The 27,331-nt window shown below is 41.9% G+C and overlaps 1 protein-coding gene across 2 annotated transcripts in view; it reads right to left on the reverse strand.

Annotated features, from left to right (window-relative positions):
- rev1 (REV1 DNA directed polymerase) overlaps positions 1–27,331 on the reverse strand; it is a 141,337-nt gene that overhangs the window by 22,548 nt on the left and 91,458 nt on the right. For both annotated transcript variants that reach the window (XR_011591337.1, XM_070873050.1), the window contains exons 15-18: positions 23,980–24,082; positions 20,758–20,920; positions 2,287–2,376; positions 1,014–1,198 (exon numbers count right to left, since the gene is read on the reverse strand). Coding sequence is in view for 1 of the 2 variants with exons in the window: in XM_070873050.1 (XP_070729151.1) it covers positions 1,014–1,198; positions 2,287–2,376; positions 20,758–20,920; positions 23,980–24,082 (541 nt within the window). In the remaining variant the exon portion in view is untranslated. The remainder of the gene's footprint in view (positions 1–1,013; positions 1,199–2,286; positions 2,377–20,757; positions 20,921–23,979; positions 24,083–27,331) is intronic.

Raw genomic sequence — 27,331 nt, forward strand, 5'->3', positions numbered from 1 at the left:
ACTGCACCTTGGCAGGGAGTCGGTGATTTCACACAAAAAAGGGGAGAAACTGGAGAGAAATAAATTAAAAAGAAAACATGGAAGGAAATACATCATGCTGTCTTTGAAAGGCACTAAAAATGTTATTACAAGAGGGTGCATGCGTGTTTATGGGGTGGAATGGGTCTATGGATTTTTTCATCAGTTAGTGTGCCATAAATAAGGATCCTATACATGCAGCATTACAATGTACTTTATAATGAACTTTAAGGAAACAGAAAACCAAACCGGAAAAAAATTCTAAAGTTAGGAATTCTAGTATATATCATCTTTCCCTGAATAGAATGCCTTCTTCATTATTTTAAACATGATCTCTTCAAAACAAATTAAATATTTCACAAGTTCATTTATTTTAATTGCTACTATTGAAATTGATACAAAACAATTATGAGGTTATACAGCACCAAGAATACCAACTAGCTCTCCTAACAAATTCCAGCCTCTGATATCGTCATTAAGTGACACTTCTCGCTCTCTTCGCACAAAATGATCAAAACTATAGTGTTGCTTTTTATTCTCAATGCTCCCAAATTTAAAGACCTTGCTGTATTGGAATATGTTTTTTAAATAAATCAGTTTATCAAAGAGCCTGTCCAAGATTGGAATACAACTGTGGAATTGACGTGCATGGATCCTAAAGTTGCTCATGTGTTACGGTAGTTTAATTCCACCGCTGTGAAGATTTTACATCACACTAAACTTAGTGGTGTATGTGATTTAAACCATGGCTGTAACTTAAGTTGAAAAATGTTAAGAGAAAATAACTTGTGTTGTTCTGCAACAGTGCTCCATGGACATAATGAGATGACCATTAAGCAGTCTCACACTGAGCAGGGAGATATTGATAATTTCTTGAAACAATCCTTCGAATGTAGTTATAAATTCAAACAAGAAACCACCCCATTCTAAGAGCCATCTTACTGTTGCTATTATACTGTAACATTCGGAAGTGGTTTATACATTAATATTTATACCTGTGAAGGGGATGGCACTTCAATATTAATGTCAGGTCGATCCCTACGGATAGTTGTGTTCTCAGGGGTATGTGTTCCACCAGCTTTTACTGAGGTTTCTGAACTATTGAGACTTGTATCTCGACTAGGTAAAAGCAAAGGAGGATTTCCAGTTGCTGCTGTCTTTTTCCATGCACAATCTGGGTCTGTGATCGTTTAAAAAGAAAATACAGCAAGATGAGTGTTATAATGAATGAATACTGCACTTGATTATTACATACAACTGACATTGCACATGTATGAAAAGTCATATAATTCATAAAAGTAGTAGCCCCCAGTGCTTATGGTTTTTAGAGGGTTGTGAAATGGCCTTGTATGATGCTACTACTTTATATGCATTATGTTAACTAAAATGAAACAAGTTGAGCAGAACAAAACAATTTTTCTTTAAATCATCATGCAATATTTTTAGAACGCGACTGTTGACAATGGACCAGAAGCTATCTGCGCATGCGCACTGCCAATTCGTCATGGGAACGGGTTTGTTTAAATTTTTTTTTTTACAAAGCCGGGAAGGGAGATAGGTCGGTGAGAAAGCCAAGAAGGAAGCGGGCAGGTGAGAAAGCCGGGAAAATTTTTAAAAGTTGGGGAGGGAGTGGGTTGGTCAGGGAGCGGGCTGGTGAAAAAGTCCGGAGTACTTCTCAATCCTCCGTCTGTTGTGGTGAACGTTATTTTTAAAATTTGGGACCTGACAGTTATGTGCAGAATGCTTCTGCGCAGCCTCCAGTTCGTTGGCACGTGTCATTCCGATATTTTCATTACAATGCCCAACGAGATATGTGAGAATCTATAAATGTATAGCAAATTAAATTTCAACTATAAATATTAATGGTGAATCAAATGTACTGTAAAACAAAATGCGTCTTCAGAAATGTTGTCTAATTTTCAGTATTATGGCACAATACTGTTTAAATACCACAATTCCTCAAATGCCCATTTCATAATCTGACCTGTCCATTGAGGGAAAATGTCACAGAAAAAGACAGCTATTTCCACAGAAAGTATCAAGCTAACCTGGTCTTGTAATTAGCTGAGGAACAGAAATAAGCTGCTATCTTATGATCTCAGCAGGAGATTTTTTTAAATTAATGGACATTGCAACTGCACAGAAAAAAATATTGCAGGTCCTTCTGACAGACCCATTTTTGCCTCGAAGTCTAACACTGTTGCTACCCAGAGATGGTCTCAGTTGTTAGCGCTGGACCAGAGACTTCAGAAATACAACAAGGCTCACCATATTGCTTGTAATTCAAAATTGTTGATGTGTCATTTGAACTTTGCTGAACACCAGAGGCCTTTGGTTTCTTTGTGCTACATGTGGCTCCTGGTGGAAAATGCATATACTAATGTCAGACAGTGGTAAAAACTGTAATCATAATCCTAAGAGAACATTCCACTTTTTAATCTCAGCATCAGAGATCCAGACAGATTTCCTGTCTAATAAGTGACACTGGAGAGCAATTCAAAATACACAGTTGTAATTGCAAGAACTCAAGGATTCTTTCATCTGGCAACCAGCACCACAAAAGTGGTTGTCACTATCTTGAAGAGGGGAGCCATATTTATGAAGTATATTAAAATGGATCTGCTGGTAACAGAGCATTGTTGTCAAAGAAGGTGCCTATGAAAATTGTCCAGTTTTGGTCCATAGCAAAAATAAAGCATTTTTGGTATTAAGCTTTAATTCTGTCATGGTTATTTAAAGGATTAAAAACCATCTTCACTCCGAAGAATGTTCTAATTAATTTTGTTATAATTAGTTGGTTTGTCTAAAAAATAAATGTTCAGGGAAGAGACTAAGCAGCTCAGTTTGAATACTACATTGAGAGATTTGTTCTTGTGTGTTTGATTCAAGAATTCTTTAAATTTGTCTGTGCCAGTAAGTTTCAACGGTATTTATCAATCTGTAGTTTTCAAATCAGTGAATCTATCTGGAGCCTTTGAAGAAAGCTTTCCCAAGTCTGGAAAATCTGAAGAGTTTGTTAAATCAGATAACTTCTGTAGTTGGTGAGAAAGGGAAAGAACTACTATGTAATAACATTGAATTACAATATAGTTTACCAGAGAAGTTGCAAACTATTATTTTCTAATATAATGAGGAGCTCGTTACGCTTAACTTTTGTTAAAATAAGGTTGTAATTAGTCTTTCATGTAGGACTTTCTCAAAGATCTGCTATAAATACAAATAAACTATGTCATAGAGATTTCCACTATTTATTTTTATGTCCTCAAAGTCATAGAGGATGTTGTTAAGCAGGACCTTCCCCTCTGAAATCCATGCCATTGTCACTTATTAAACGAGTACTATACAGGCACTACCAAATGACTCCTTAGCGATGGGGCTGTAATTACCGGGATCTGAAAAAGAAATTCTGGTCCCAGTGCACAGCAATGTGTTTGCTGATTTTGCATCAAACTAACCTTGCGTGATATTGGAAAGTCAGCTAATTAGCATTCCAATACGATTCCAATCGGTTTCTGGGCCTGCCACGGTACCGAAACGGCTCTCATCAACGTCACAAATGACATCCTTTGTAACTGTGACAAAGGCAAACTATCCCTCCTCGTCCTTTTTGACTTGTCTGCAGCCTTGGACACGGTTGACCACTCCATCCTTTTCCATCGCCTCTCCACCGTAGTTCAGTTGGGTGGGACTGCACTTCTTACCTATCTAATCATAGCCAGGGAATCACCTGCATTGGCTTCGCTTACCGCCCCCGCATCATTACCTCTGGGGTCCCCCAAGGATCTATCCTTGGCCCTTTCCTATTTTTCATCTACATGTTGCCCCTTGGCGACATCATCCAAAAACACAGTGCCAGTTTCCATATGTATGCTGATGACACCTAGCTCCACCTCACTACCACTTCTCTTGACCCCTCCACGGTTTCTACATTATCAGAATGCTTGTCCGACATTCATTCTGGATGAGCAGAAATTTTCTCCAATTGAATATTGGGAAGACCAAAGCCATTGCTTTCAGCCCCCGCCAGAAACTCCATTCCCCAGGCGCTCCATCCCTCTCCCCAACTTCTGATTGAGGCTGATCCAGATTGTTCGCAACCTTGGTGTCATATTTGAACCTGAAATGAGCTTTCGACCACATAACTGCAGCATAACTAAGACTGCCTATTTCCACCTCCGTAACATCGACCATCTCCACCCTTGCCTTAAGCTCATCCACTGCTGAAGCCCTCATCCATGCCTTTGTTACCTCTAGACTTAATTATTCCAACACACTCCTTCCTGGCTGGCCTCCCACATTCTATCCTATGTAAACTAGAGGTGATCCAAAACTCGGCTGCCCGTGTCCTAACTCGCACCAAGTCCTGCTCACCCATCACCCCTGCGCTTGCTGACCTACATTGGCATCTGGTTAAGTAAAATTCTCATCCTTGTTTTCAAATCTCTCCCTATCTTTGTAATCTCCTCCAGCCCCGCCCCCCACCCCCAGATGTCCTCTAATTCTGCCCTCTTGAGCATCACTGATTATAATCATTGTAGCATTGGTGGTTGTGACTTCTGTTGCCGAGGCTCTAAGCTCTGGAACTTCCTGCCTAAACCTCTCTACCTTCCTTCACAATGCTCCTTAAAACCTACCTTTTTGACCAAGCTTTTGATCACCTGCCCTGATTTGTCCTTGTGGCTTGGTGTCAAATATTTAGTATCTCATAATACTCCTGTGAAGTGCCTTGGGACATTTCACTACGTTAAAGATGCTATATAAATACATGCTGTTGTTTAACCTGCAAGGTCACCCAATTAACCTGTGAACTCCCTGCATAGAAACATAGAAAATAGGTGCAGGAGTAGGTCATTCGGCCCTTCGAGCCTGCACCACCATTCAATAAGATCATGGCTGATCATTCCCTCAGTACCCCGTTCCTACTTTCTCTCCATACCCCTTGATCCCCTTAGCCGTAAGGGCCATATCTAACTCCCTCTTGAATATATCCAATGAACTGGCATCAACAACTTTCTAAGGCAGGGAATTCCACAGGGTAACAACTCTGAGTGAAGAAGTTTCTCCTCATCTCAGTCTAAATGACCTACCTCTTATCCTAAGACACTGTCTCCTGGTTCTGGACTTCCCCAACATCGGGAACATTCTTCCCATATCTAGCCTGTCCAGTCCCGTCAGAATCTTATACGTTTCTATGAGATCCCCTCTCATCCTTCTAAACTCCAGTGAATAAAGGCCCAGTTGATCCAGTCTCTCGTCATATGACAGTCCAGCCATCCCTGGAATCAGTCTGGTGAACCTTCGCTGCACTCCCTCAATAGCAAGAATGTCCTTCCTCAGATTAGGAGACCAAAACTGAACACAATATTACAGGTGAGGCCTCACCAAGGCCCTGTACAACTGCAGTAAGACCTCCCTGCTCCTATACTCAAATCCCCTAGCTATGAAGGCCAACATACCATTTGCCTTCTTCACCGCGTGCTGTACCTGCATGCCAACTTTCAAAGACTGATGAACCAGAGAGCAGAGAGCTAACAGAAAGCAGAGAGTCGGGATAAATGGGTCCTTTTCGGGTTGGAAATCGGTGGTTAGTGGTGTGCCACAGGGATCGGTGCTGGGACCACAGCTGTTTACAATATACATAGATGACCTGGAAGAGGGGACAGAGTGTAGTGTAACAAAATTTGCATATGACACAGAGAGGCTGCAAAGAGATTTAGATAGGTTAAGCGAATGGGCTAAGGTTTGGCAGATGGAATACAATGTCGGAAAATGTGAGGTCATCCACCTTGGAAAAAAAACAGTAAAAGGGAATATTATTTGAATGGGGAGAAATTACAACATGCTGCGGTGCAGAGGGACCTGGGGGTCCTTGTGCATGAATCCCAAAAAGTTAGTTTGCAGGTGTAGCAGGTAATCAGGAAGGCGAATGGAATGTTGGCCTTCATTGCGAGAGGGATGGAGTACAAAAGCAGGGAGGTCCTGCTGCAACTGTATAGGGTATTAGTGAGACCGCACCTGGAGTACTGCGTGCAGTTTTGGTCACCTTACTTAAGGAAGGATATACTAGCTTTGGAGGGGGTACAGAGACGATTCACGAGATGAGAGGGTTACCTTATGATGATAGATTGAGTAGACTGGGTCTTTTACTCTTTGGAGTTCAGAAGGATGAGGGGTGATCTGATAGAAACATTTAAAATAATGAAAGGGATAGACAAGATAGAGGCAGAGAAGTTGTTTACACTGGTCGGGGAGACTAGAACGAGGGGGCACAGCCTCAAAATACGGGGGAGCCAATTTAAAATCGAGTTGAGAAGGAATTTCTTCTCCAGAGGGTTGTGAATCTGTGGAATTCTCTGCCCAAGGAAGCAGTTGAGGCTAGCTCATTGAATGTATTCAAATCACAGATAGATAGATTTTTAACCAATAAGGGAATTAAAGGTTATGGGGAGCGGGCGGATAAGTGGAGCTGAGTCCACGGCCAGATCAGCCATGATCTTGCTGAATGGCGGAGCAGGCTCGAGGGGCTAGATGGCCTACCCCTGTTCCTAATTCTTATGTTCTTCTGTTCTTATGACACCCAGGTCTCGTTGCACCTCCCCTTTTCCTAATCTGCAGCCATTCAGATAATATTCTGCCTTCGTGTTTTTGCCCCGAAAATGGATAACCTCACATTTATCCACATTATACTGCATCTGCCATGCATTTGCCAACTCACCTAACCTGTTCAAGTCACCATGCAGCCTCTTAGCATCCTCCTCACGCTCACACCGCCACCCAGTTTAGTGTCATCTGCAAACTTGGAAATATTACACTCAATTCCTTCATCTAAATCGTTAATGTATATTGTAACGAGCTGGGGTCCCAGCACTGAGCCCTGCGGCACTCCACTAGTCACTGCCTGCCATTCTGAAAAGGACCCGTTTATCCCGACTCTCTGATTCCTGTCTGCCAATCAGTTCTCTATCCACGTTAGTACATTACCCTCAATACCATGCGCTTTGATTTTGCACACCAATCTCTTGTACGTGACCTTGTCAAAAGCCTTTTGAAAGTCCAAGTACAGCACATCCACTGGTTCTCCCTTGTCCACTCTGCTAGTTACATCCTCAAAAAATTCCAGAAGATTCATCAAGCATGATTTCCCTTTCATAAATCCATGCTGACTTGGACCGATCCTGTCACTGCTTTCCAAATGCACTGCTATTTCATCCTTAATGTTAGAATCAAACATTTTCCCCACTACTGATGTCAGGCTAACCGGTCTATAATTACCCGTTTTCTCTCTCCCTCCCTTTTTAAAAAGTGGTGTTACATCAAGCTACCCTCCAGTCCATAGGAACTGATCCAGAGTCAATAGACTGTTGGAAAATGATCACCAATGCATCCACTATTTCTCGGGCCACTTCCTTAAGTACTCTGGGATGCAGACTATCAGGCACCGGGGATTTATTGGCCTTCAATCCCATCAATTTCCCAAATACAATTTCCTGCCTAATAAGGATATCCTTCAGTTCCTCCTTCTCACTAGACCCACTGTCCCCTAGTACATTCGGAAGGTTATTTGTGTCTTCCTTCGTGAAGACAGAACCGAAGTATTTGTTCAATTGGTCTGCCATTTCTTTGTTCCCCATTATAAATGCACCTGAATCCGACTGCAAGGGACCTACGTTTGTCTTCACTAATCTTTTTCTCTTCACATATTTATAGAAGCTTTTGCAGTCAGTTTTTATGTTCCCTGCAAGCTTCTTCTCGTACTCTATTTTCCCCCTCTTAATTAAACCCTTAGTCCACCTCTGTTGAATTCTAAATTTCTCCCAATCCTCAGGTTTGTTGCTTTTTCTAGCCAATTTATATGCCTCTTCCTTGGTTTTAACACGATCCTTAATTTCCCTTGTTAGCCACAGTTGAGCCACCTTCCCGTTTTATTTTTACTCCAGACAAGGATGTACAATTGCTGAAGTTCATCCATGTGATCTTTAAATGTTTGCCATTGCTTATCCACCGTCAACCCTTTAAGTATCCTTTGCCAGTCTATTCGAGCCAATTCACGCCTCATACCATTGAAGTTATCTTTCCTTAAGTTGAGTACCCTAGTTTCTGAATTAACTGTGTCACTCTCCATCTTAATAAAGAATTCGACCATATTATGGTCACTCTTCCCCAAGGGGCCTCGCACAACAAGATTGCTAATTAGTCCCTTCTCATTACTCATCACCCAGTCTAGGATGGCCAGCTCTCTAGTTGGTTCCTCGACATATTGGTCTAGAAAACCATCCCTAATACACTCCAGGAAATCCTCCTCCACCGCATTGCTACCAGTTTGATTAGCCCAATCAATATGTAGATTAAAGTCGCCCATGATAACTGCTGTACCTTTATAACACACATCCCTTATTTCTTGTTTGCTGCTGTCCCAACCTCACTAATACTGTTTGGTGGTCTGTACACAACTCCCACTAGCGGTTTCTGCCCTTTGGTTCCGCAGCTCCACCTATACCGATTCCACATCATCCAGGCTAATGTCCTTCCTTACCATTGCATTAATTTCCTCTTTAACCAGCAACGCCACCCCACCTCCTTTTCTTCTCTGCCTATCCTTCCTAAATGTTGAATACCCCTGGATGTTGAGTTCCCAGCCTTGGTCACCCTGGAGCCATGTCTCCGTGATGCCAATTATGTCATACCCGTTAACTGCTGTCTGCGCAGTTAATTTGTCCACCTTATTCCGAATACTCCTCGCATTGAGGCACAGAGCCTTCAGGCTTGTCTTTTTAGAATTTTGCTGTAAGGTGGCCCTTTTCGTTTTTTGCCTTGGGTTTCTCTGCCCTCCACTTTTACTATTCTCCTTTCTATCTTTTGCTTCTGCCTCCATTTTATTTCCCTCTGTCTCCCTGCATAGGTTCCCACCCCCCTGCCATGTTAGTTTAACTCCTCCCCAACAGCACTAGCAAACACTCCCCCGAGGACATTGGTTCCGGTCCTGCCCAGGTGCAGACCGTCCGGTTTGTACTGGTCCCACCTCCCCCAGAACCGGTTCCAATGTCCCAGGAATTTGAATCCCTCCCTTTTGCACCACTCCTCAAGCCACGTATTCATCTGAGCTATCCTGCGATTCCTACTCTGACTAGCACGTGACACTGGTAGCAATCTTGAGATTACTACTTTTGAGGTCCTACTTTTTAATTTAGCTCCTAGCTCCCTAAATTCGTCTCGTAGGACCTCATCCCATTTTTTACCTATATCGTTGGTACCTATATGCACCACGACAACTGGCTGTTCACCCTCCCTTTTCAGAATATCCTGCACCCGCTCCGAGACATCCCTGACTCTTGCACCAGGGAGGCAACATACCATCCTGGAGTCTCGGTTGCGGCCGCAGAAACGCCTATCTATTTCCCTTACAATTGAATCCCCTATCACTATAGCTCTCCCACTCTTTATCCTGCCCTCCTGTGCAGCAGAGCCACCCATGGTGCCATGAACTTGGCTGCTGCTGCTCCCCCCTGATGAGTCATCCCCCTCAACAGTACCCAAAGCGGTGTATCTGTTTTGCAGGGGGATAACCGCAGGGGACCCCTGCACTACCTTCCTTCCACTGCTCTTCCTGTTGGTCACCCATTTATTTTCTGGCTGTGTACTCTTTACCTGCGGTAAGACCAACTCGCTAAACGTGCTATTCACGTCATTCTCAGCATCGTGGATGCTCCAGAGTTCATCTACCCGCAGCTCCAGTGCCGCAATGCGGTCCGTCAGTAGCTGCAGGCGGATACACTTCCCGCACACGTAGTCGTTAGGGACAGCGGAAGCGTCCCTGACTTCCCACATAGTACAGGAGGAGCATAACACGTGTCCGAGCTGTCCTGCCATGACTTAATCCCTAGATAAACTTAATTTGGCAACAACAATGCTAAATGTTACTTACTGATAAAGAAAACAAAAAAGAAAAGCTACTCACCAATCACCAGCCATGCATGGACTGGACTTGGTACAAGGAACTTTCTTATTGAGGGGATGGAACCATAGAAGTTCACAGCACAGAAGGTGGCCATTTGGCTAATCATGTCTACACCAGCTCCATAGCAACCCTCAACTAATCCTGCTCTTCCAGTCTCGCCGTGCAAATTTCTCAGCTTCAAACATTTGTCCAATTTGCCCTTATAAGATGCATGTTTCTGACTCAATCATAACCTGTGGCAAAACATTGCACACTTGAGAAATTTCTCAAAACCTCTCATGACTCTCAGTGATCATTTTAAATGGATAGCCTCTCATCACTGACCCTCCAACCAGAGGAATTAATCTTTCTCTATTCACTATCAAAAGCTGTCAGTTTAAAAATCTCTATTGAATCTCCTCTTAATAATCCCAGTATCTCAAGTCTCCCTTCATACCTATAGTTTCCCATGCCTGCCATTATCCTAGTGCATCTATGCTGTATGTTCTCTATACTTTAATAATTTTCTATTATGGGATGTATAAAACTGCACACAGTACACTAATTATGGCCTAACCAGTGTTTTGTACCAATGTATTTTTTTTAAAATTCTTGTACTCTTTGTTCCAATTCATCAAACCCAAAATGCTGTTGACCATTACGGTTTCATCTACTTGCACTTTCAAGGAATTATGTATTTGTACTCCTACGTGTACAGACTCTCCAGTGCCTTTCCACTGAGCATATATAGTGCAGCAGCATCTCAAAGGGGTCTGCTGCTAATATTTAGATGGAGCGATATATCCTTAGCAAGAAAACATTGACTCTGGGCCCCATGAGGCCTCATGACTTCAGGCCAAGCATGGGCAAAGAAACCTGCTGATTACCACCTACCGCCCTCACTCAGCTGATGAGTCAGTGCTCATTAATTTTGACCACCACTTGGAAGAAGCACTGAAGGTAAGCAAGGGCACAGAATGTACTCTGAGTGGGAGACTTCAATGTCCATCACCAAGAGTGGCTCAGTAGCACCACTACTAACTGAACTGGCCAAGTCCTGAAGGACATAGTTGCCAGATTGGGCCTGTGGTAGATGGTGAGTGAACCAACACAATGAAAAAAACGACTTGATCACGTCCTCACCAATCGACCTGTCGCAGACTCATCTGTCCATGACAGCATTGGTAGTAGCAGTGACCACCGCACAGTCCTTGTGGAGTCAAAGTTCTGCCTTTACACTGAGGATACCCTCCATTTAGTTGTGTGGCACTAAACGCGAAAGATTCAGAACAGACCTAGCAGCTCAAAACTGGGCATCCACGAGGCACTGTAGACCATCAGCAGAAGTAAAATTGTATACTATCATAATCTCATTGCCCAGCATATCCCTCACTCCACCATTATCAAGCTAGGGGACCAACCCTGGTTCAATGAGTACAGTAGAGCATGCCCAGGAGCAGCACCAGGTGTACCTAAAATGAGGTGCCAAACTGGGGAAGCTGCAACATAGGACTACATGCATGCTAAATAACAATCAGCTTAGACAGAGCTAAGCGATCCCTCAACCAATGGATCCGATTAAAGCTCTGCGGTTCTGCCACATTCAATCATGAATGGTGGTGGACAATTAAACAACTAACGTCTTCAGGCAGAAGTGCCGAGTGGATGATCCACTTCTGCCTGAAGGTGGTTGCAGTGCTTCAGCCTTGTCTTTTGCACTTGCGTGCTGGGCTACGCCACCATTGAGGATGGATTTGTTTATTTTGCCTCCTCCTCCTGTTGGTTGTTTAATTGTCCCCACCATTACAGAAGCCAGTCTTCAACCAACTCAATTCACTCCACGTGTCATCACATGTCAAGAAATGGCTGATGCATTGGATACAGCAAAGGCTATGGGCACTGACAATATAATAATAATAATTATTATTTATATAGCGCCTTTAACATAGTAAAATGTCCCAAGGTGCATCACAAAAGAATTACAAGACAAAACAGATAAATTTGACATCGAGCCACAAAAGAAGAAATTAAGGCAGATGACCAAAAGCTTGTTTAAAAGAGGTAGATTTTAAGGGGTGTCTTAAAGGAGGAAAGAGAGGTTTTGGATGACCTCAACTTTATATAGTATAGAATGTGGGAGGCCGGCCAGGAGTGAGTTGGAGTAGTCAAGTCTAGAGGTAACAAAGGTATGAATGAGAGTTTCAGCAGCAGAAGATCTGAGGCTGGGGCTGAGGCGGGCAATGTTACATGCTGGCTGTTGTGCTGAAAACTTGTGCTCCAGAGCTAGCCGCGCCTCTAGCCAAGCTGTTCCAGTACAGCTACAACACTGGCATCTACCCAACAATGTGGAAAACTGTCCAGGCATGTCCTATCTACAAAAAGCAGGACAAATCCAATTTGGTCAATTACCGCCCCATCAGTCTACTCTCAATCATCAGCTAAGTGCTGGAAGGTGTCATTGACAGTGCTATCAAGCGGCACTTACTCACCAATAACCTCCTCACCGATGCGGAGTTTGGGTTCCACTCGGCTTTAAAATAAATTAGTTCCTGGGTTGTGGCCGTCGCTGGCAAAGCCAGCATTTATCGCCCATCTTAATTGCCATTGAGAAGGTGGTGGTGAACCACCTTCTTAAACTGCATCAGTCTGTGCGGTGAAGGTACTTCCCAATGCTGTTAGGGAGTGAGTTCCAGGATTTTGACCCAGCGACAATTAAACATTTCCAAGTCAGGATTGTGTGTGACTTGGAGGTGATGGTGCTTCCATGCAACTGTGGCCTTGTCTTTCTAGGTGGTAGAGGTCACGGGTTTTGGAGGCGCTGTTGAAGAAGCCTTGGCTGCAGTGCACCTTGTAGATGGTACACACTGCAGCCATGGTGCACCAGTGGTAGAGGGAGTGAATGTTTAAGGGGGTGGATGGGGTGCCAATCATGCGGGCTACTTTGACCTGGATGGTGTTGAGTTTCTTGAGTGTTGTTGGAGCTGCTCTGATCTAGGCAAGTGGAGAGTATTCCATCACACTCCTGACTTATGCTTTTGTAAATGGAAAGGCTTTGGGGACTAAGGAGGTGAGGCACTCACTGCAGAATACCTAGCCTCTGAGCTGCTCTTGTAGTCACAGTATTTATGTGGCTGGTCCCATTAAGTTTTTGGTCAATAGTGACCCCCAGGATGTTGATGGTGGGGGATTCTGCAATGGTAATACCGTTGAATATCAAGGGACTGTGGTTAGACTCTCGCTTGTTGGAGATAGTCATTGTTTGGCACTTGTATAGCGTGAATGTTACTTGCCACTTATCAGCCCAAGCTTGAATGTGGTCCAGGTGTTGTTGCATGTGGGCAAGGACTGCTCCAGTATCTGAGGAGTTGCAAATGGAACTGTACACTGTGCAATCATCAGCAAACATCCCCACTTCTGACCTTATGAAGGAAGGAAGGTCATCCAGGGCTCATTACAGCCTTCGTCCAAACATGAACAAAAGAGCTGAATTCCAAAGGTGAAGTGAGAGTGACTGCCCTTGACATCAAGGCAGCATTTGACTAAATGTGGCATCAAGGATCCCTAGTAAAATTGAAGTCAATGAGAATTAAGGGGAAAACTCTCCACTGGGTTGAGTCATACCGAGCACAAAGGAATGTGGTTGTAGTTGTTGCAGGCCAATCATCTCAGCCCCAGGACATCGCTGCAGGAGCTTTTCAAGGCAGTGTTCTAGGCCCAATCATCTTCAGCTGCTTCATCAATGATCTTCCCTCCATCAGAAGGCCAGAAAAGGGGATGTTCGCTGATGATTGTAGTATTCAGTTCCATTCATAACTCTTGAGATAATGAAGCAGTCCATGCCCACATGCAGCAAGACCTGGACGACATTCAGGCTTGGACTGATAAGTGGCAAGTAACATTCGTGTCCCATAAGTGCCAGGTAATGACTATCTCCATAAATACTGTGGCTACAAAAACAGGTCAGAGGCTGGATATTCTGTGGTGAGTGTCTCCTGACTCCCCAAAGCCTTTCCACCATCTACAAAGCAGAAGTCAGGAGTGTAATGGAATATTCTCCACTTGCCTGGCTGAGTGCAGCTCCAGTAACACTCAAGAAGCTTGACACCATCCAGGACAAAGCAGCCCGCTTGGTCGGCACCCAATCCACCACCTTAAAACATTCACTCTCTCCACTACCGGTGCACTGTGGCTGCAGTGCAAGTAATCTACAAAATGCACTGCAGCAATTCGCCAAGGCTTCTTCAACAGCACCTCCCAAACCCGCGACATTTATCACCTAGAAGGACAAGGGCAGCAGGTGCATAGGAGCACCATCACCTGCAAGTTACACACCATCCTGACTTGGAAATAACTGTTCCTTCATCGTCACTGGGTCAAAATCCTAGAACTCCCTCCCTAACAGCACTGTGGGAGTACCTTCACCACGCGGACTGCAGCGGTTTAAGAACGCGGGTCACCACCACCACTTTCTCAAGAGCAATTAGGGATGGGCAATAAATGCTGGCCATGTCTGCGACACCCAGATCCCATGAGCTAATAAAAAAAAAAGTCATCTTCACACCATGGAATGAAGAGGAGTAATAGTAGGGATTTCAATTACCCTAATATTAACTGGGATAAAATTAATGTGAATGGTAGAGGGTGCAGAATTCCTAAATTGCATTCAGGAGAATTTTTTTAGCCAGTACATAACAAGCCAAACAAGGGAGGGGGCAGTTCTGGACTTCATTTTAGGGAATGAAGCTAGGCAGGTGGAAAGGGTATCAGTGAGAGGCTAGTGATCATAATTCAGATAGATTTAGGATCATAATGGAAAAGACAAAGATAGACCAAGAATAAAAGTTCTGAATTGGGGAAGAGCCAATTTTGCTAGGCTGAGTTGAGATTTAGCCAAATTGGACTGGAAACAGCTACTTGAAGGTAAATCTGGGTCAAAGCAATGGGTGGCATTCAAGGAGGAGATCCTGAGGGTTCAGAGCAAGTATGTTCCCTGGAAGAAAAGGGATGGGATTAACAAATCTAGAGCCCCTGGATGTCAAGGGACATACAGGGTAGGATAAAGAAAAAAAGGTATCTTACAACAGATACCGAGGGCTCAATACTGCAGAAACTCTAGAGTATAGAAAGTGCGGGAGTGCAATTAAAAAGGATATTATGAAAGCAAAGAGAGAGCATGAAAACATTTTGGCAAGTAAAATCAAGGAAAACCCAAAGATGTTTTATAAATACATTAAGAGTAAGAGGATAACTAAAGAAAGAATAGGGCCTATTAGAGACCATAAAGGTAATTTGTGTGTGGAGGCAAAAGATGTGGGCATGGTTCTTAATGAATACTTTGCGTCTGTTTTCACAAAAGAGAGGGGCGATGCAGACATTGCAATCAGGGAGGAGTGTGAAATATTAGATGAAATAAACATAGTGAGAGAGCAAGTATTAAGGGGCTTAGCAGCTTTGAAAGTGGATAAATGCCCCGGCCCAGATGAAATGTATCCCAGGCTGTTAAGAAAAGCAAAAGAGGAAATAGCAGAGGCTCTGACCATCATTTTCCAATCCACTCTGGCTCCAGGTGTGGTGCCAGAGGACTGGAGGACTGCTAATGTTTTACCTTTGTTTAAAAAGGGAGAAAGGGATAGACTGAGTAATTACAGGCCAGTCAGCCTAACCTCAGTGGTGGGAAAATTATTGGAAAAAATTCTGAGGGACAGGATAAATCTTCATTTAGAAAGACACAGATTAATCAAGGACAGTCAGCATGGATTTGTTAAGGGAAGGTCGTGTCTGACTAACTTAATTGAATTTTTTGAGGAAGTTACAAGGAGTGTCGATGAGGGTAGTGCATTTAATGTAGTGTATATGGATTTTAGCAAGGGTTTTGATAAGGTCCCACATGACAGACTGGTCACGAAAGTAAGCGTCCATGGGATCCAGGGCAAAGTGGCAAGTTGGATTCAAAATTGGCTCAGGCGCGAAGCAAAGGGTAATGTTTGATGGGTGTTTTTGTGACTGGTAAGCTGTTTCCAGTGGGGTTCCACAGAGCTCAGTACTAGTTCCCTTGCTTTTTGTGGTATATATCAATGATTTAGACTTGAATGTAGGGGGGTATGATTAAGAAGTTTGTAGATGATAATAAAATTGGCTGTGTGGTTGCTAATGAAGAAGAAAGCTGTAGACTGCAGGAAGATATCAATGAACTGGTCAGGTGAGCAGAACAGTGGCAAATTGAATTCAATCCAGAGAAATGTGAGGTAATACATTTGGGGAGGGCTAACAGGGAAAGGGAATACACATTAAATGGTAAGACACTAAGAAGTGTAAAGGAACAAGGGGACCTTGGAGTGCAGGTCCACAGATCCCTGAAGGCCAGGTAGATAAGATGGTTAAGAAGGCATACAGAATATTTGCCTTTCTTAGCCGAAGCATAGAATACAAGAGCAGGGAGGTTATGCTTGATCTGTATAAAACACTAGTTAGGCCACAGCTAGAGTACTGCATGCAGTTCTGGTCACCACATTACAGGAAAGGTGTGCACTAGAGGGGGTACAGAGAAGATTTACGAGGATGTTGCCTGGACTAGAGAATTTTAGATACGAGGAAAGATTGGATCGGTTGGGTTTGTTTTCTTTGGAACAGAGGAGGCTGAGGGGAGACCTTATTGAAGTGTATAAAATTATGAGGGGCCTAGATAAAGTGGATAGAAAGGACCAATTTCAACAATCAGGGGGCATAGATTTGAAGTAATTGGTAGGAGGTTGAGGAGTTATTACATAAGAACATAAGAATTAGGAACAGGAGTAGGCCATCTAGCCCCTCGCGCCTGCTCCGCCATTCAACAAGATCATGGCTGATCTGGCCATGGACTCAGCTCCACTTACCCGCCCGCTCTCCGAACCCTTAATTCCCTTATTGGTTAAAAATCTATCTATCTGTGATTTGAATACATTCAATGAGCTAGCCTCAACTGCTTCCTTGGGCAGAGAATTCCACAGATTCACAACCCTCTGGGAGAAGAAATTGCTTCTCAACTCGGTTTTAAATTGGCTTCCCCGTATTTTGAGGCTGTGCCCCCTAGTTCTAGTCTCCCCGACCAGTGGAAACAACCTCTCTGCCTCGATCTTGTCTATCCCTTTCATTATTTTAAATGTTTCTATAAGATCACCCCTCATCCTTCTGAACTCCAACGAGTAAAGACCCAGTCTACTCAATCTATCATCATAAGGTAATCCCTTCATCTCCGGAATCAGCCTAGTGAATCGTCTCTGTACCCCCTCCAAAGCCAGTATATCCTTCCTTAAGAAAGGTGACCAAAACTGCACGCAGTACTCCAGGTGCGGCCTCACTAATACCCTGTACAGTTGCAGCAGGACCACCCTGCTTTTGTACTCCATCCCTCTCCCAATGAAGGCCAACATTCCATTCGCCTTCCTGATTACCTGCTGCACCTGCAAACTAACTTTTTGGGATTCATGCACAAGGACCCCCAGGTCCCTCTGCACCGCAGCATGTTGTAATTTCTCCCCATTCAAATAATATTCCCTTTTACTGTTTTTTTTTCCCCCCAAGGTGGATGACCTCACATTTTCCGACATTGTATTCCATCTGCCAAACCTTAGCCCATTCGCTTAACCTATCTAAATCTCTTTGCAGCCTCTCTGTGTCCTCTACACAACCCGCTTTCCCACTAATCTTTGTGTCATCTGCAAATTTTGTTACACTACACTCTGTCCCCTCTTCCAGGTCATCTATGTATATTGTAAACAGTTGTGGTCCCAGCACCGATCCCTGTGGCACACCGCTAACCACCGATTTCCAACCCGAAAAGGACCCATTTATCCCGACTCTCTGCTTTCTGTTAGCTAGCCAATTCTCGATCCATGCTAATACATTTCCTCTGACTCCGCGTACCTTTATCTTCTGCAGTAATCTTTTGTGTGGCACCTTATCGAATGCCTTTTGGAAATCTAAATACACCACATCCATCGGTACACCTCTATCCACCATGCTCGTTATATCCTCAAAGAATTCCAGTAAATTAGTTAAAACATGATTTCCCCTTCATGAATCCATGTCGCTTCTGCTTGCTTGCACTGTTCCTATCTAGATGTCCCGCTATTTCTTCCTTAATGATAGTTTCAAGCATTTTCCCCACTCCAGATGTTAAACTAACCGGCCTATAAGTTACCTGCCTGTTGTCTACCCCCTTTTTTTAAACAGAGGCGTTACATTAACTGCTTTCCAATCCGCTCGTACCTCCCCAGAGTCCAGAGAATTTTGGTAGATTATAACGAATGCATCTGCTATAACCTCCGTCATCTGTTTTAATACCCTGGGATGCATTTCATCAGGACCAGGGGACTTGTCTACCTTGAGTCCCATTAGCCTGTCCAACACTACCCCCCTAGTGATAGTGTTCATCTCAAGGTCCTCCCTTCCCACATTCCCGTGACCAGCAATTTTTGGCATGGTTTTTGTGTCTTCCACTGTGAAGACCGAAGCAAAATAATTGTTTAAAGTCTCAGCCATTTCCACATTTCCCATTATTAAATCCCTTTCTCATCTTCTAAGGGACCAACATTTACTTTAGTCACTCTTTTCCATTTTAGATATCGGTAAAAGCTTTTACTACCTGTTTTTATGTTTTGCGCAAGTTTACTTTCGTAATCTATCTTTCCTTTCTTTATTGCTTTCTTATTCATTCTTTGCTGTCGTTTAAAATGTTCCCAATCTGCTAGTTTCCCACTAACCTTGGCCACCTTATACGCATTGGTTTTTAATTTGACACTCTCCTTTATTTCCTTGGTTATCCACGGCTGGTTATCCCTTCTCTTACCACCCTTCTTTTTCACTGGAATATATTTTTGTTGAGCACTATGAAAGAGCTCCTTAAAAGTCCTCCACTGTTCCTCAATTGTGCCACCGTTTAGTCTGTGTTTCCAGTCTACTTTAGCCAACTCTGCCCTCATCCCACTGTAGTCCCCTTTGTTTAAAACGCTCGTTTGAGACACTACTTCCTCACCCTCAATCTGTATTACAAATTCAACCAATACTGTGATCACTCATTCCTAGAGGATCTTTTACGAGGAAATCATTTATTATTCCTGTCTCATTACACAGGACCAGATCTAAGATAGCTTGCTCCCTTGTAGGGTCTGTAACATAGTGTTCTAAGAAACAATCCCGTATGCATTCTATGAATTCCTCCTCAAGGCTACACCGTGCGATTTGATTTGACCAATCTATATGTAGGTTAAAATCCCCCATGATTACTGCCATTCCTTTTTCACATGCCTCCATTATTCCCTTGATTATTGCCCGCCCCACCGTGAAGTTATTATTTGGGGGCCTATAAACTACGCCCACCAGTGACTTTTTCCCCTTACTATCTCTAATCTCCACCCACAATGATTCAACATTTTGTTCATTAGAGCCAATATTGTCTCTCACAACTGCCCTGATATCATCCTTTATTAACAGAGCTACCCAACCTCCTTTCCCTTCTTGTCTATCGTTCCGAATTGTCAGATACCCCTGTATGTTATGAGGCGAGATTTCTTCACCCAGAGGATGGTGGGGGTCTGGAACTCTCTGCCTGAAAGGGTGGTAGAGGCAGAAACCCTCATCACATTTAAAAAGTACTTGGATGTGCACTTGAAATGCCGTAACCTACAGGGCTACGGACCAAGAGCTGGAAAGAGGGATTAGGCTGGATAGCTCATCATCCAGCGCAGACACGATGGGCTGAAATGGCCTCTTTCCGTGCTGTAAATTTCTATGATTGTATGATAACATGGCAGCACTTGTTGAAGATGCTGCCCTTGTGGTGCTGCTAGACGAATTGCAGCAAAGTAGGGCTTCTCCCTTTGGGGTTGAGGGGCACCCTCTTCTCTACATAGCTTTCTGTAATGAATGGAAATATGCAGTAGGAGGTTGTGGGAGCCGTCTGCAAGAGTGTGGCAGTCTTTGGAAGACTGCCTGCACAGAGTATATGGCCAGAGGTGCAGATTCACTGAGGCAGCATGCAAAGCACTCAGGCAACCTTCTAGCTATTTCTCTTTCACATATATGCCCATATTGCAACAGGGCAACCTTTGTAGGTACCTGTAGCACTGAAATATGCAACTACTGTCATATAGAAATCACTTTCAAGAAAGGATACATGATCATTGGCTCACACACAACTGAAATATAGGGTGGGCACTTGGATGTCCCTGCCTCTGCTCTTCAAAATTCTAACACATCTGCCGTTTACATTTGCTTACAGGAAAAGGCAGTATATAACATATGAGAGGAAAGGCATACCCAAGGCAGTCGAAGCAATTTTCAGCCCTTTTGTGGAGGTCACATTGAAAATTTTGTCTCTCGAAGGAAAAGTCAGAAGCTTCTTACAAGCTCTGGGCTCGTACCATCTTTTGCTTGTTATCCTTTCTCCCCATATTCACTCACTCCCCAACAGATAAGCACACACTGCACCATGGCAATATAACACAAAATATCTTGCTGCAAGCATTCCAACATATGCCCCTGTTCTGGTTCTATATGTGCTCCCGCCTCTCCCGCCCTCCCTCCTCTCCCTCTCTCTCTCTCTCCCCCTCTCTCTCTCGCCCTCCTTCCCCTCTCCCTCTCTCGCCCTCCTTCCTTTCTCTTCCTCTCTCTCTCACACCCTCCTTTCTCTCACACACCCTCCTTCCCCTTCCTTTTCTCCTCTCCTCTTCCTTCCCCTTCATTCTTTCTTTCCTTCCTTAATTTCTCTCCCTCCTTCCCATTTCAGTTTATGGTAGGCATCTTTTAAATTTTTTAAACTCACTAACCTTCTGAAAGCTTGTGTTCCATAGCTTTCTTTGACCTGGATGTCTGAAAAAGGTCCATCAGTGAACACGATGCCCCGGCAGTAGAGTTATTCCGCACAAATGAAGAAAAGGGAGTAAGTGATGTTTTAGTGTTTGGGATTAACTGATGCATCTGAATTCCAACCTAAAGAATGAAAAGAAAAAGAAAATACTAGAATCCATTCAAATACATCTCCATGATTAAAATAATCTATTTCACATTTTCTTCAATTTACTCAAACATTGCAGCTTGCTATAACAGAGGTGACTTATAATTGTGGCCATACTATAAAATGCAGTGCAACAACTGCATGAATACATTAAAACAAATATTAGACAGGGGAGTCCAAACTTTTTGTCATAGTGAGCCAACTAGCAGTATGGGACTTGTGGAGCTCTGTAGGTTACATATAAAAAAATAAAACATAACATTGAATTTAAGGAGCTTAGAATATGAGACTTTCAATTATTAGTACACTGAAAAAAAACTCTACACGAGCATTTTAATGCTAGTTAATATAGTCTTTTCTCACCTTACTAAAAAAATTCCTAGTAATTTATATTAAATTGTTTTGCATATAATCATATCAAACCAACTGAATTATAATGGCAATAAGTTATTCTTTTTTTACATTATTTCTTTCCAGTCTGCTGCTTCCCTATTTTCATTGAACTAATTTTTAATTATATTGTGCATAGTTAATAACCTTTAAATGTGTTGTAATTGCTGCTATTTAGCACAACATACTTTTGTGTTTGACTAAATTGAAGGCAGAAAGTTATTTTTATTCAATGAAGAAAATGTTAGATAGCAAAAAAGGAAAAATAATTTTCTCCTGACATGAAAACTTTCAACTAGAACCTGCATATTGGAATAAAAATACTTCTATTGAGAAATTGTGCTGCATTTAAATTAGCTGCCATTATTGTTCTAGTTATTGCCAACCATGTAAATTTTAGGTTTTTTGGAAAAAGTTGCAAATCTATTGTTAAGCTATTCTATTTGCTTGTCATCTTTCCTGTAGTGAATGTTGTTCCACTTCCTTTATATCCTAACTCAATAAAGTTGATATGCAGTTGCACATTTTCATACCATTACTGATGAACAGTTTCAAGAGAACAGTTTCCTAAAACGAATGTTCTACCTTGCTGCCCTTGCTCTCCCCAAGGTTCAGCCTGATAGCTGCCTGCTCTTCCTGAGATTTAGCCTTGCAGCCCCTACCTCCGAGGTTCAGCCTTGCTGCTGCCAATAAAGCAGCAGACCGAGAACGGACCTTTTCAAACGACCAAATTTAAACAGCCAAAAAACCAGCTGCATGGGAAGCACAAGTACAAATAAGGGAATAAGTTAATGGGCTTTGCAAGCTGGATAAGCTTGGGCTTGTGGACAGCATATGAACTGTGAGCCATCGCCAGATTTACAGCACTGTGCGTTCCCAGCAAAGAGAACTTAAAATAGTGCAAATTATAAGAAATGTAAACATGTATAAACATGTTACACCCATTATACATAGAATTTTACACATTTAGAATATTGCACCTGTTACTAAAAGTCAGCGCTACATATTACTCTGAAAGTCACAACAGCCGATTATATGGCGATAATGACAATTCTAGCAGATAATTATCTTAATTAGGGACAGAATTGGTCAAATAATAGGTGCAACTTGCTGTTTTAATCTGCTCAGAATTCCCTATTCCAGCACAACAAACCTTGCAACATTAATTAATAGATTACCATAATTCTAGGAAGGCAGACTTTTATTATGGATTAAATGGAGAAGGGAATAACCACAAGTACTATGAATGGCAAATACTCAATTTTAAATGTAACTCTGCCACTTCAAGAAAATCTTTCTTCTTAAATATTATCAGCTGCTCAATGGATCTCTACACTCATTGATTTCAGTGCAAAGGACATGCATAAGGAGTAACAACTATGAGCACCTCTTGCATTGCATCCATTTAACATTGTTCGCAATAGAATCTTAACCCTAATTTAGTTTCTGTCTTTCTACTCCCTCCTCCCACTTTCCAAGAGGTTATAGCTATGTTTAGTAATAGTTTGTCAGAAATGGCGAAGAATCAAAACATAGCCCAAGCTCAGTCTGAAAACCAAGCAATTCATTTTTCAAAGAAACAAAATTAGCTGCCATTGTGTAAGCTGAGATTTGTGTGTTGTATGCGCTTGTACATGCAATACTCGTGTGAAGTAGGCTTATTGCAAGATCAAATTGGGTGGCAATTCCCTCACACATCACCTCCTCTAGACTACATGGCTACATGAAGGTGCTCTGCACATAAATATTTACAAAACAAATTAAATACTAATATATCTCCTGTGATGCTGCTCATGAGTCAGAACGTATGCTGGAGCAAGGAGGCTGATGGGTGTGAGATACGTACACATGGCTACTGAAAGAATTATAAAGAAGTTGGAGAGAGATAATGAAGTACCCGTTTTTGATTGGTTCCTGACAAAAAAATGTTTTTAAGTGTTTGTCTTACCCACTTGCTGGTCAATAAAGAAAGGAAATTGTCTCACTCACATAATATATAAATCAATCTGCACAAGGAACCTGTTGTAGTTGAATAATTAACACCTTAAATATATTACTTAACATTGTTTTTCTGTCAAAGTTAAAGAATCATAAATGATACAGCACAGAAGGAGGCCATTCGGCCCATTGTGCCTGTGCCGGCTCTTTGATAGAGCTATCCAATTAGTCCCACTCCCCTGCTCTTTCCCCATAGCCCTGGAATTATTTCCCTTCAAATATTTATCCAATTCTCTTTTGAAGGTTACTATTAAATCGGTTTCCACCTCCCTTTCAGGCAGTGCATACCAGTTCACAACAACTCTGTAAAAAAAAAAAGTTTCCTCATGTCGCCTCTGGTTCACCCTAAATGTGTGTCTTTTGGTTACCAATCCTTCTGCCATTGGAAACATTATTTACTCTAGGAGCTGTACAAAACGCAACTGAAAAACATGCTACCCTAACAATGTTTTTTTAATTGGATTCTGGGAGCCTGGTATCTGGGTCCCAAATTTTATGCTGTTAAGTCAATTTTTCACAATGCAGCAGCACAATTGTAGACTCGGCTAAAGAATATAAAAACATTTTAAAAGTTTTGATTTTACAATGGTGACATTCAATCTTTAAATAGTGGTAATCAATTTTGAACAGAAGGATATTAACTCACCCCTCTCATATCTGTCACGTTCAGCTTCATCATATAGAACATGTTCAGAACCTCTCCGCTAATTATTTTTGCACTGCCTGTTGCATGGTCCAATGTCACACTTCTGCAGAATCCAAATTTGGAGAAATAGGGTAGTTAGGATAAAAACTCGAAGCAGGCAAGACCAGAACACATTTAGTCACATAGCTTATGAAAAAATTCCATATTGATGCTATTAATACAAATGAAAGCCAACTTTAAAAATCCACTCTCAGAATTCTTTGCTTAAATTAATATATTACATAAATGAAAAAGATTATAAAGTGTTTTAATTTGCAATATTAAAATGAAGCTTGTTGAATACTTAAAAATAAATGAACAAAATTGAGTTTTATTTCCACAATGATTTTGTTCTAATCACAAAAATGACGGCATATTTTTGATCATTACACAAAGCAAATTCTAAACAAAATCCCCCAAGATGGCTACAATAAACAATTGTGACATGCTTAAAAACTAAAATTAAATCAAAATGTTGCCCTGCTGTAGCAGGAAACTTTGCACCTGACTATTATCATAGATCTTCTCTGTGGTTGGTGTTTCAGTGCTATAAAGCGGAGGTGAATAATTTGATGCATCTGAATTTGACATAAAATAAGCCATAATTTGCATATCAAAATAAGCAAACTTAATTTCTGAGGATTCAAAAACATCACAATACATAGAATTAAAAGAGAGGATTTGATGGAATGTAATTTTATTTAGTTAAATATCTAGCAACTTTTTTTCTTTCCCAGGTTGACTCGTTAAGATTTCCTCCCAGAACAGTTGAATCTTTTCTTCCACCTCCCCACCCACAAAATTAGTTCAAAAAGCAAGAAAGAAAATGATTTTGGTAACTTGGTGGACACGTTGTAAATAACATGAAATGGATATTTCTTGTCTATATCCATGACGAATTCAAACAAGGTTTAAATATAAAGTATCTTAATCTTAAAAAATATAATAGAAACATTGACAATTTTTTAAAAATACTAAAAACATTTGAAATTATTTTTCAACATCCTGTGGGAAGACTGGGATGCTTTAGACAGATGCCAGACATGAAAAGTAATTTAGTATGTAAAGGGATAAAATTGGCTGCCATTGGAGGACATGGAAACTGGAAATACAAGGTGATTCATAAAATGCACAATCATACAGGAGAAAAAAGATTAGTGTTACTAGCCTATTTAGCCCAAAAGAACATGGGTATGGTACTGTAGTGATATGATACCGGACTAACAACCCAGAGGTTTTGTTATAGAAAACCAAACTAGTTCCTTAATGCCCTTTAGGAAAAGAAACCTGCCACCCCTAACCACTCTGGGTAGTTGACTCCTTTTTTAAAAAACATTTGCTAAAAGGCAGCCCAGCACCACCTTCTCAGGGCAACTCTCAGGAATGGACAATAAATGCAGGCTTAACTAGCATCACCCACATCCAGAGAACAAAAAAATAAACAATGGAGAGCACTATTCAGCTTCATGTCATATTGTTGCTTTATTCTTCTGTATATTGTATTCTGTTATTTGGCATATGCAAAACAGGATGTGGTTAAAAAGTTAAACTTAACCCACTTAACGGTCTGCAGACAAGTATAAGCACATATTTGATTAAGAGGATGTGTAATTCAACAGCAGGTCTGTGTTTCCTTGAATAGGAGAGGATAAAACATTGGGACACTGAGCAAGAAATGGCAGAGACGCTCATCAGATTCATTGCGCTGTTGATATTGAAGACAGTGGAAAAATATTGCTGAGATAAATTGTTCCTCAGACTATGATAAACATTTGAACACTACAATGAAAGTTCCACAATGGCTTAGTTGGTAAATCCGCATCATGGTATAGTACTGATGCATGCAGACTAGGAAGGCTCCAGGTTTAGTTTCTGGTCTGTGCTGAGTTAGGTCATCTCAGTCACTGTGGCATTAATGGAAGTATAATTTGGTTCATCATGCCTCAATTTGGGGGGTAGGAAACACAGGGGGGAATCGTCCAAAATTCCCAGTACTCGCAACTATCCAGTGACTGTTGAGGTCATGAAAGAACATGATTGGGTTCAGCTGTGATAAAGGTTGACCAGATTGCCAATATGAATTTTCCTGGCTCCCACATGAAGTACTACCACTTGGGCAAGATCCGAGAGGGTGGCCAGCACTGTGAAACTGTAACTAGAAAGAGTCAGCTCCTTCAGAAAAGGAAGGACGAAACAGGAGGAAGAAAATACTAAAAACTTGCCAATCACAAGACAATTCGAGATGAGGGATGCCATTCGGCACGTCTTGATTCATCCATTCAGAAATACCCTAAAGTTCCTCCCACTGCAACATGCAACTGGTTCTTTAATGATTCCAGGATTTCCGCTTTCACTAATCAATCTAGAAGTCCATTCCATGTATTGATTACTCTGTGTGCAGACAAACTTTGCTATCAGTCCTTTCACTAGTTTGAACCCGTGTCACCTTGTCCTTGTCATGTAATTTACTTTGAAATCATTTTCTGTAATTATATTTTCCATAGCACTTACTATCATATATTTCTACAAGATTGCCTCTTAAATATCTCCTTTCATGGGTGAAGAGCCTAAGTTTTACCAATTTTTCCTTTAACTCAGCTCTCTGACACTGGGAACAGCCTCATGGCTAAAGAATTGGTTATTTAGGAACAAGAGTAGGCTATTCAACCTCTCAAGCCTGTTCCATGAGATCTTGGCTGATCTGCATCTTAATTCCATTTATCTGCATTGGGCCATATCCCATAGTACCTCTGACAAGCAAAAATCTATCGTTCTCTGATTTAAAATGATTAATTAATCTAACTATTGCTTTTTGTAGGAGAGTTCCACCTCCCTTTACATGAAGAAGTGCTTCCAACTCGTTTCCTGAAAGGCCTGGCTCTGATTTTAAGGTTATGCCGTCTTGTCCTAGATACCAGTAAAAAAAAGTTTCTCTATCTACCCTATCAATTCCTTTCAAACTCCTAAAAACCTCAATCAAATCACCCCTTAATCTTCTATATTCCAGGGAGTTCAACGAAGAATGTCTCCATCATGTTTAAATGACCAGAACTGGACCAGTATTAAAGGTGCAGTCTGACCAGAGCACTATACAGGAGTTCGTGGTCAGACAGGCGAGCGGGGAGTTTGAGCAGCGACGTCGGAGACAGCGTGGGGAGGCCTATAAAAGGCCCAACAAGAGTTCGTGGTCAGAGAGGCGTACCGGTGCAGCTGCAGCAGGGAGAGAAGGCAAAAAGGAAGTAGAAAGAAATCGAAAGGTGAAGTCGCAGCCAAGGCGGTAAATAATTGGCTGGTGATTGCTAAGTAGTTTTTC

Source organism: Pristiophorus japonicus, unplaced genomic scaffold, assembly GCF_044704955.1.
Source record: "Pristiophorus japonicus isolate sPriJap1 unplaced genomic scaffold, sPriJap1.hap1 HAP1_SCAFFOLD_409, whole genome shotgun sequence".
NCBI classification, from domain to species: Eukaryota; Metazoa; Chordata; class Chondrichthyes; family Pristiophoridae; genus Pristiophorus; species Pristiophorus japonicus.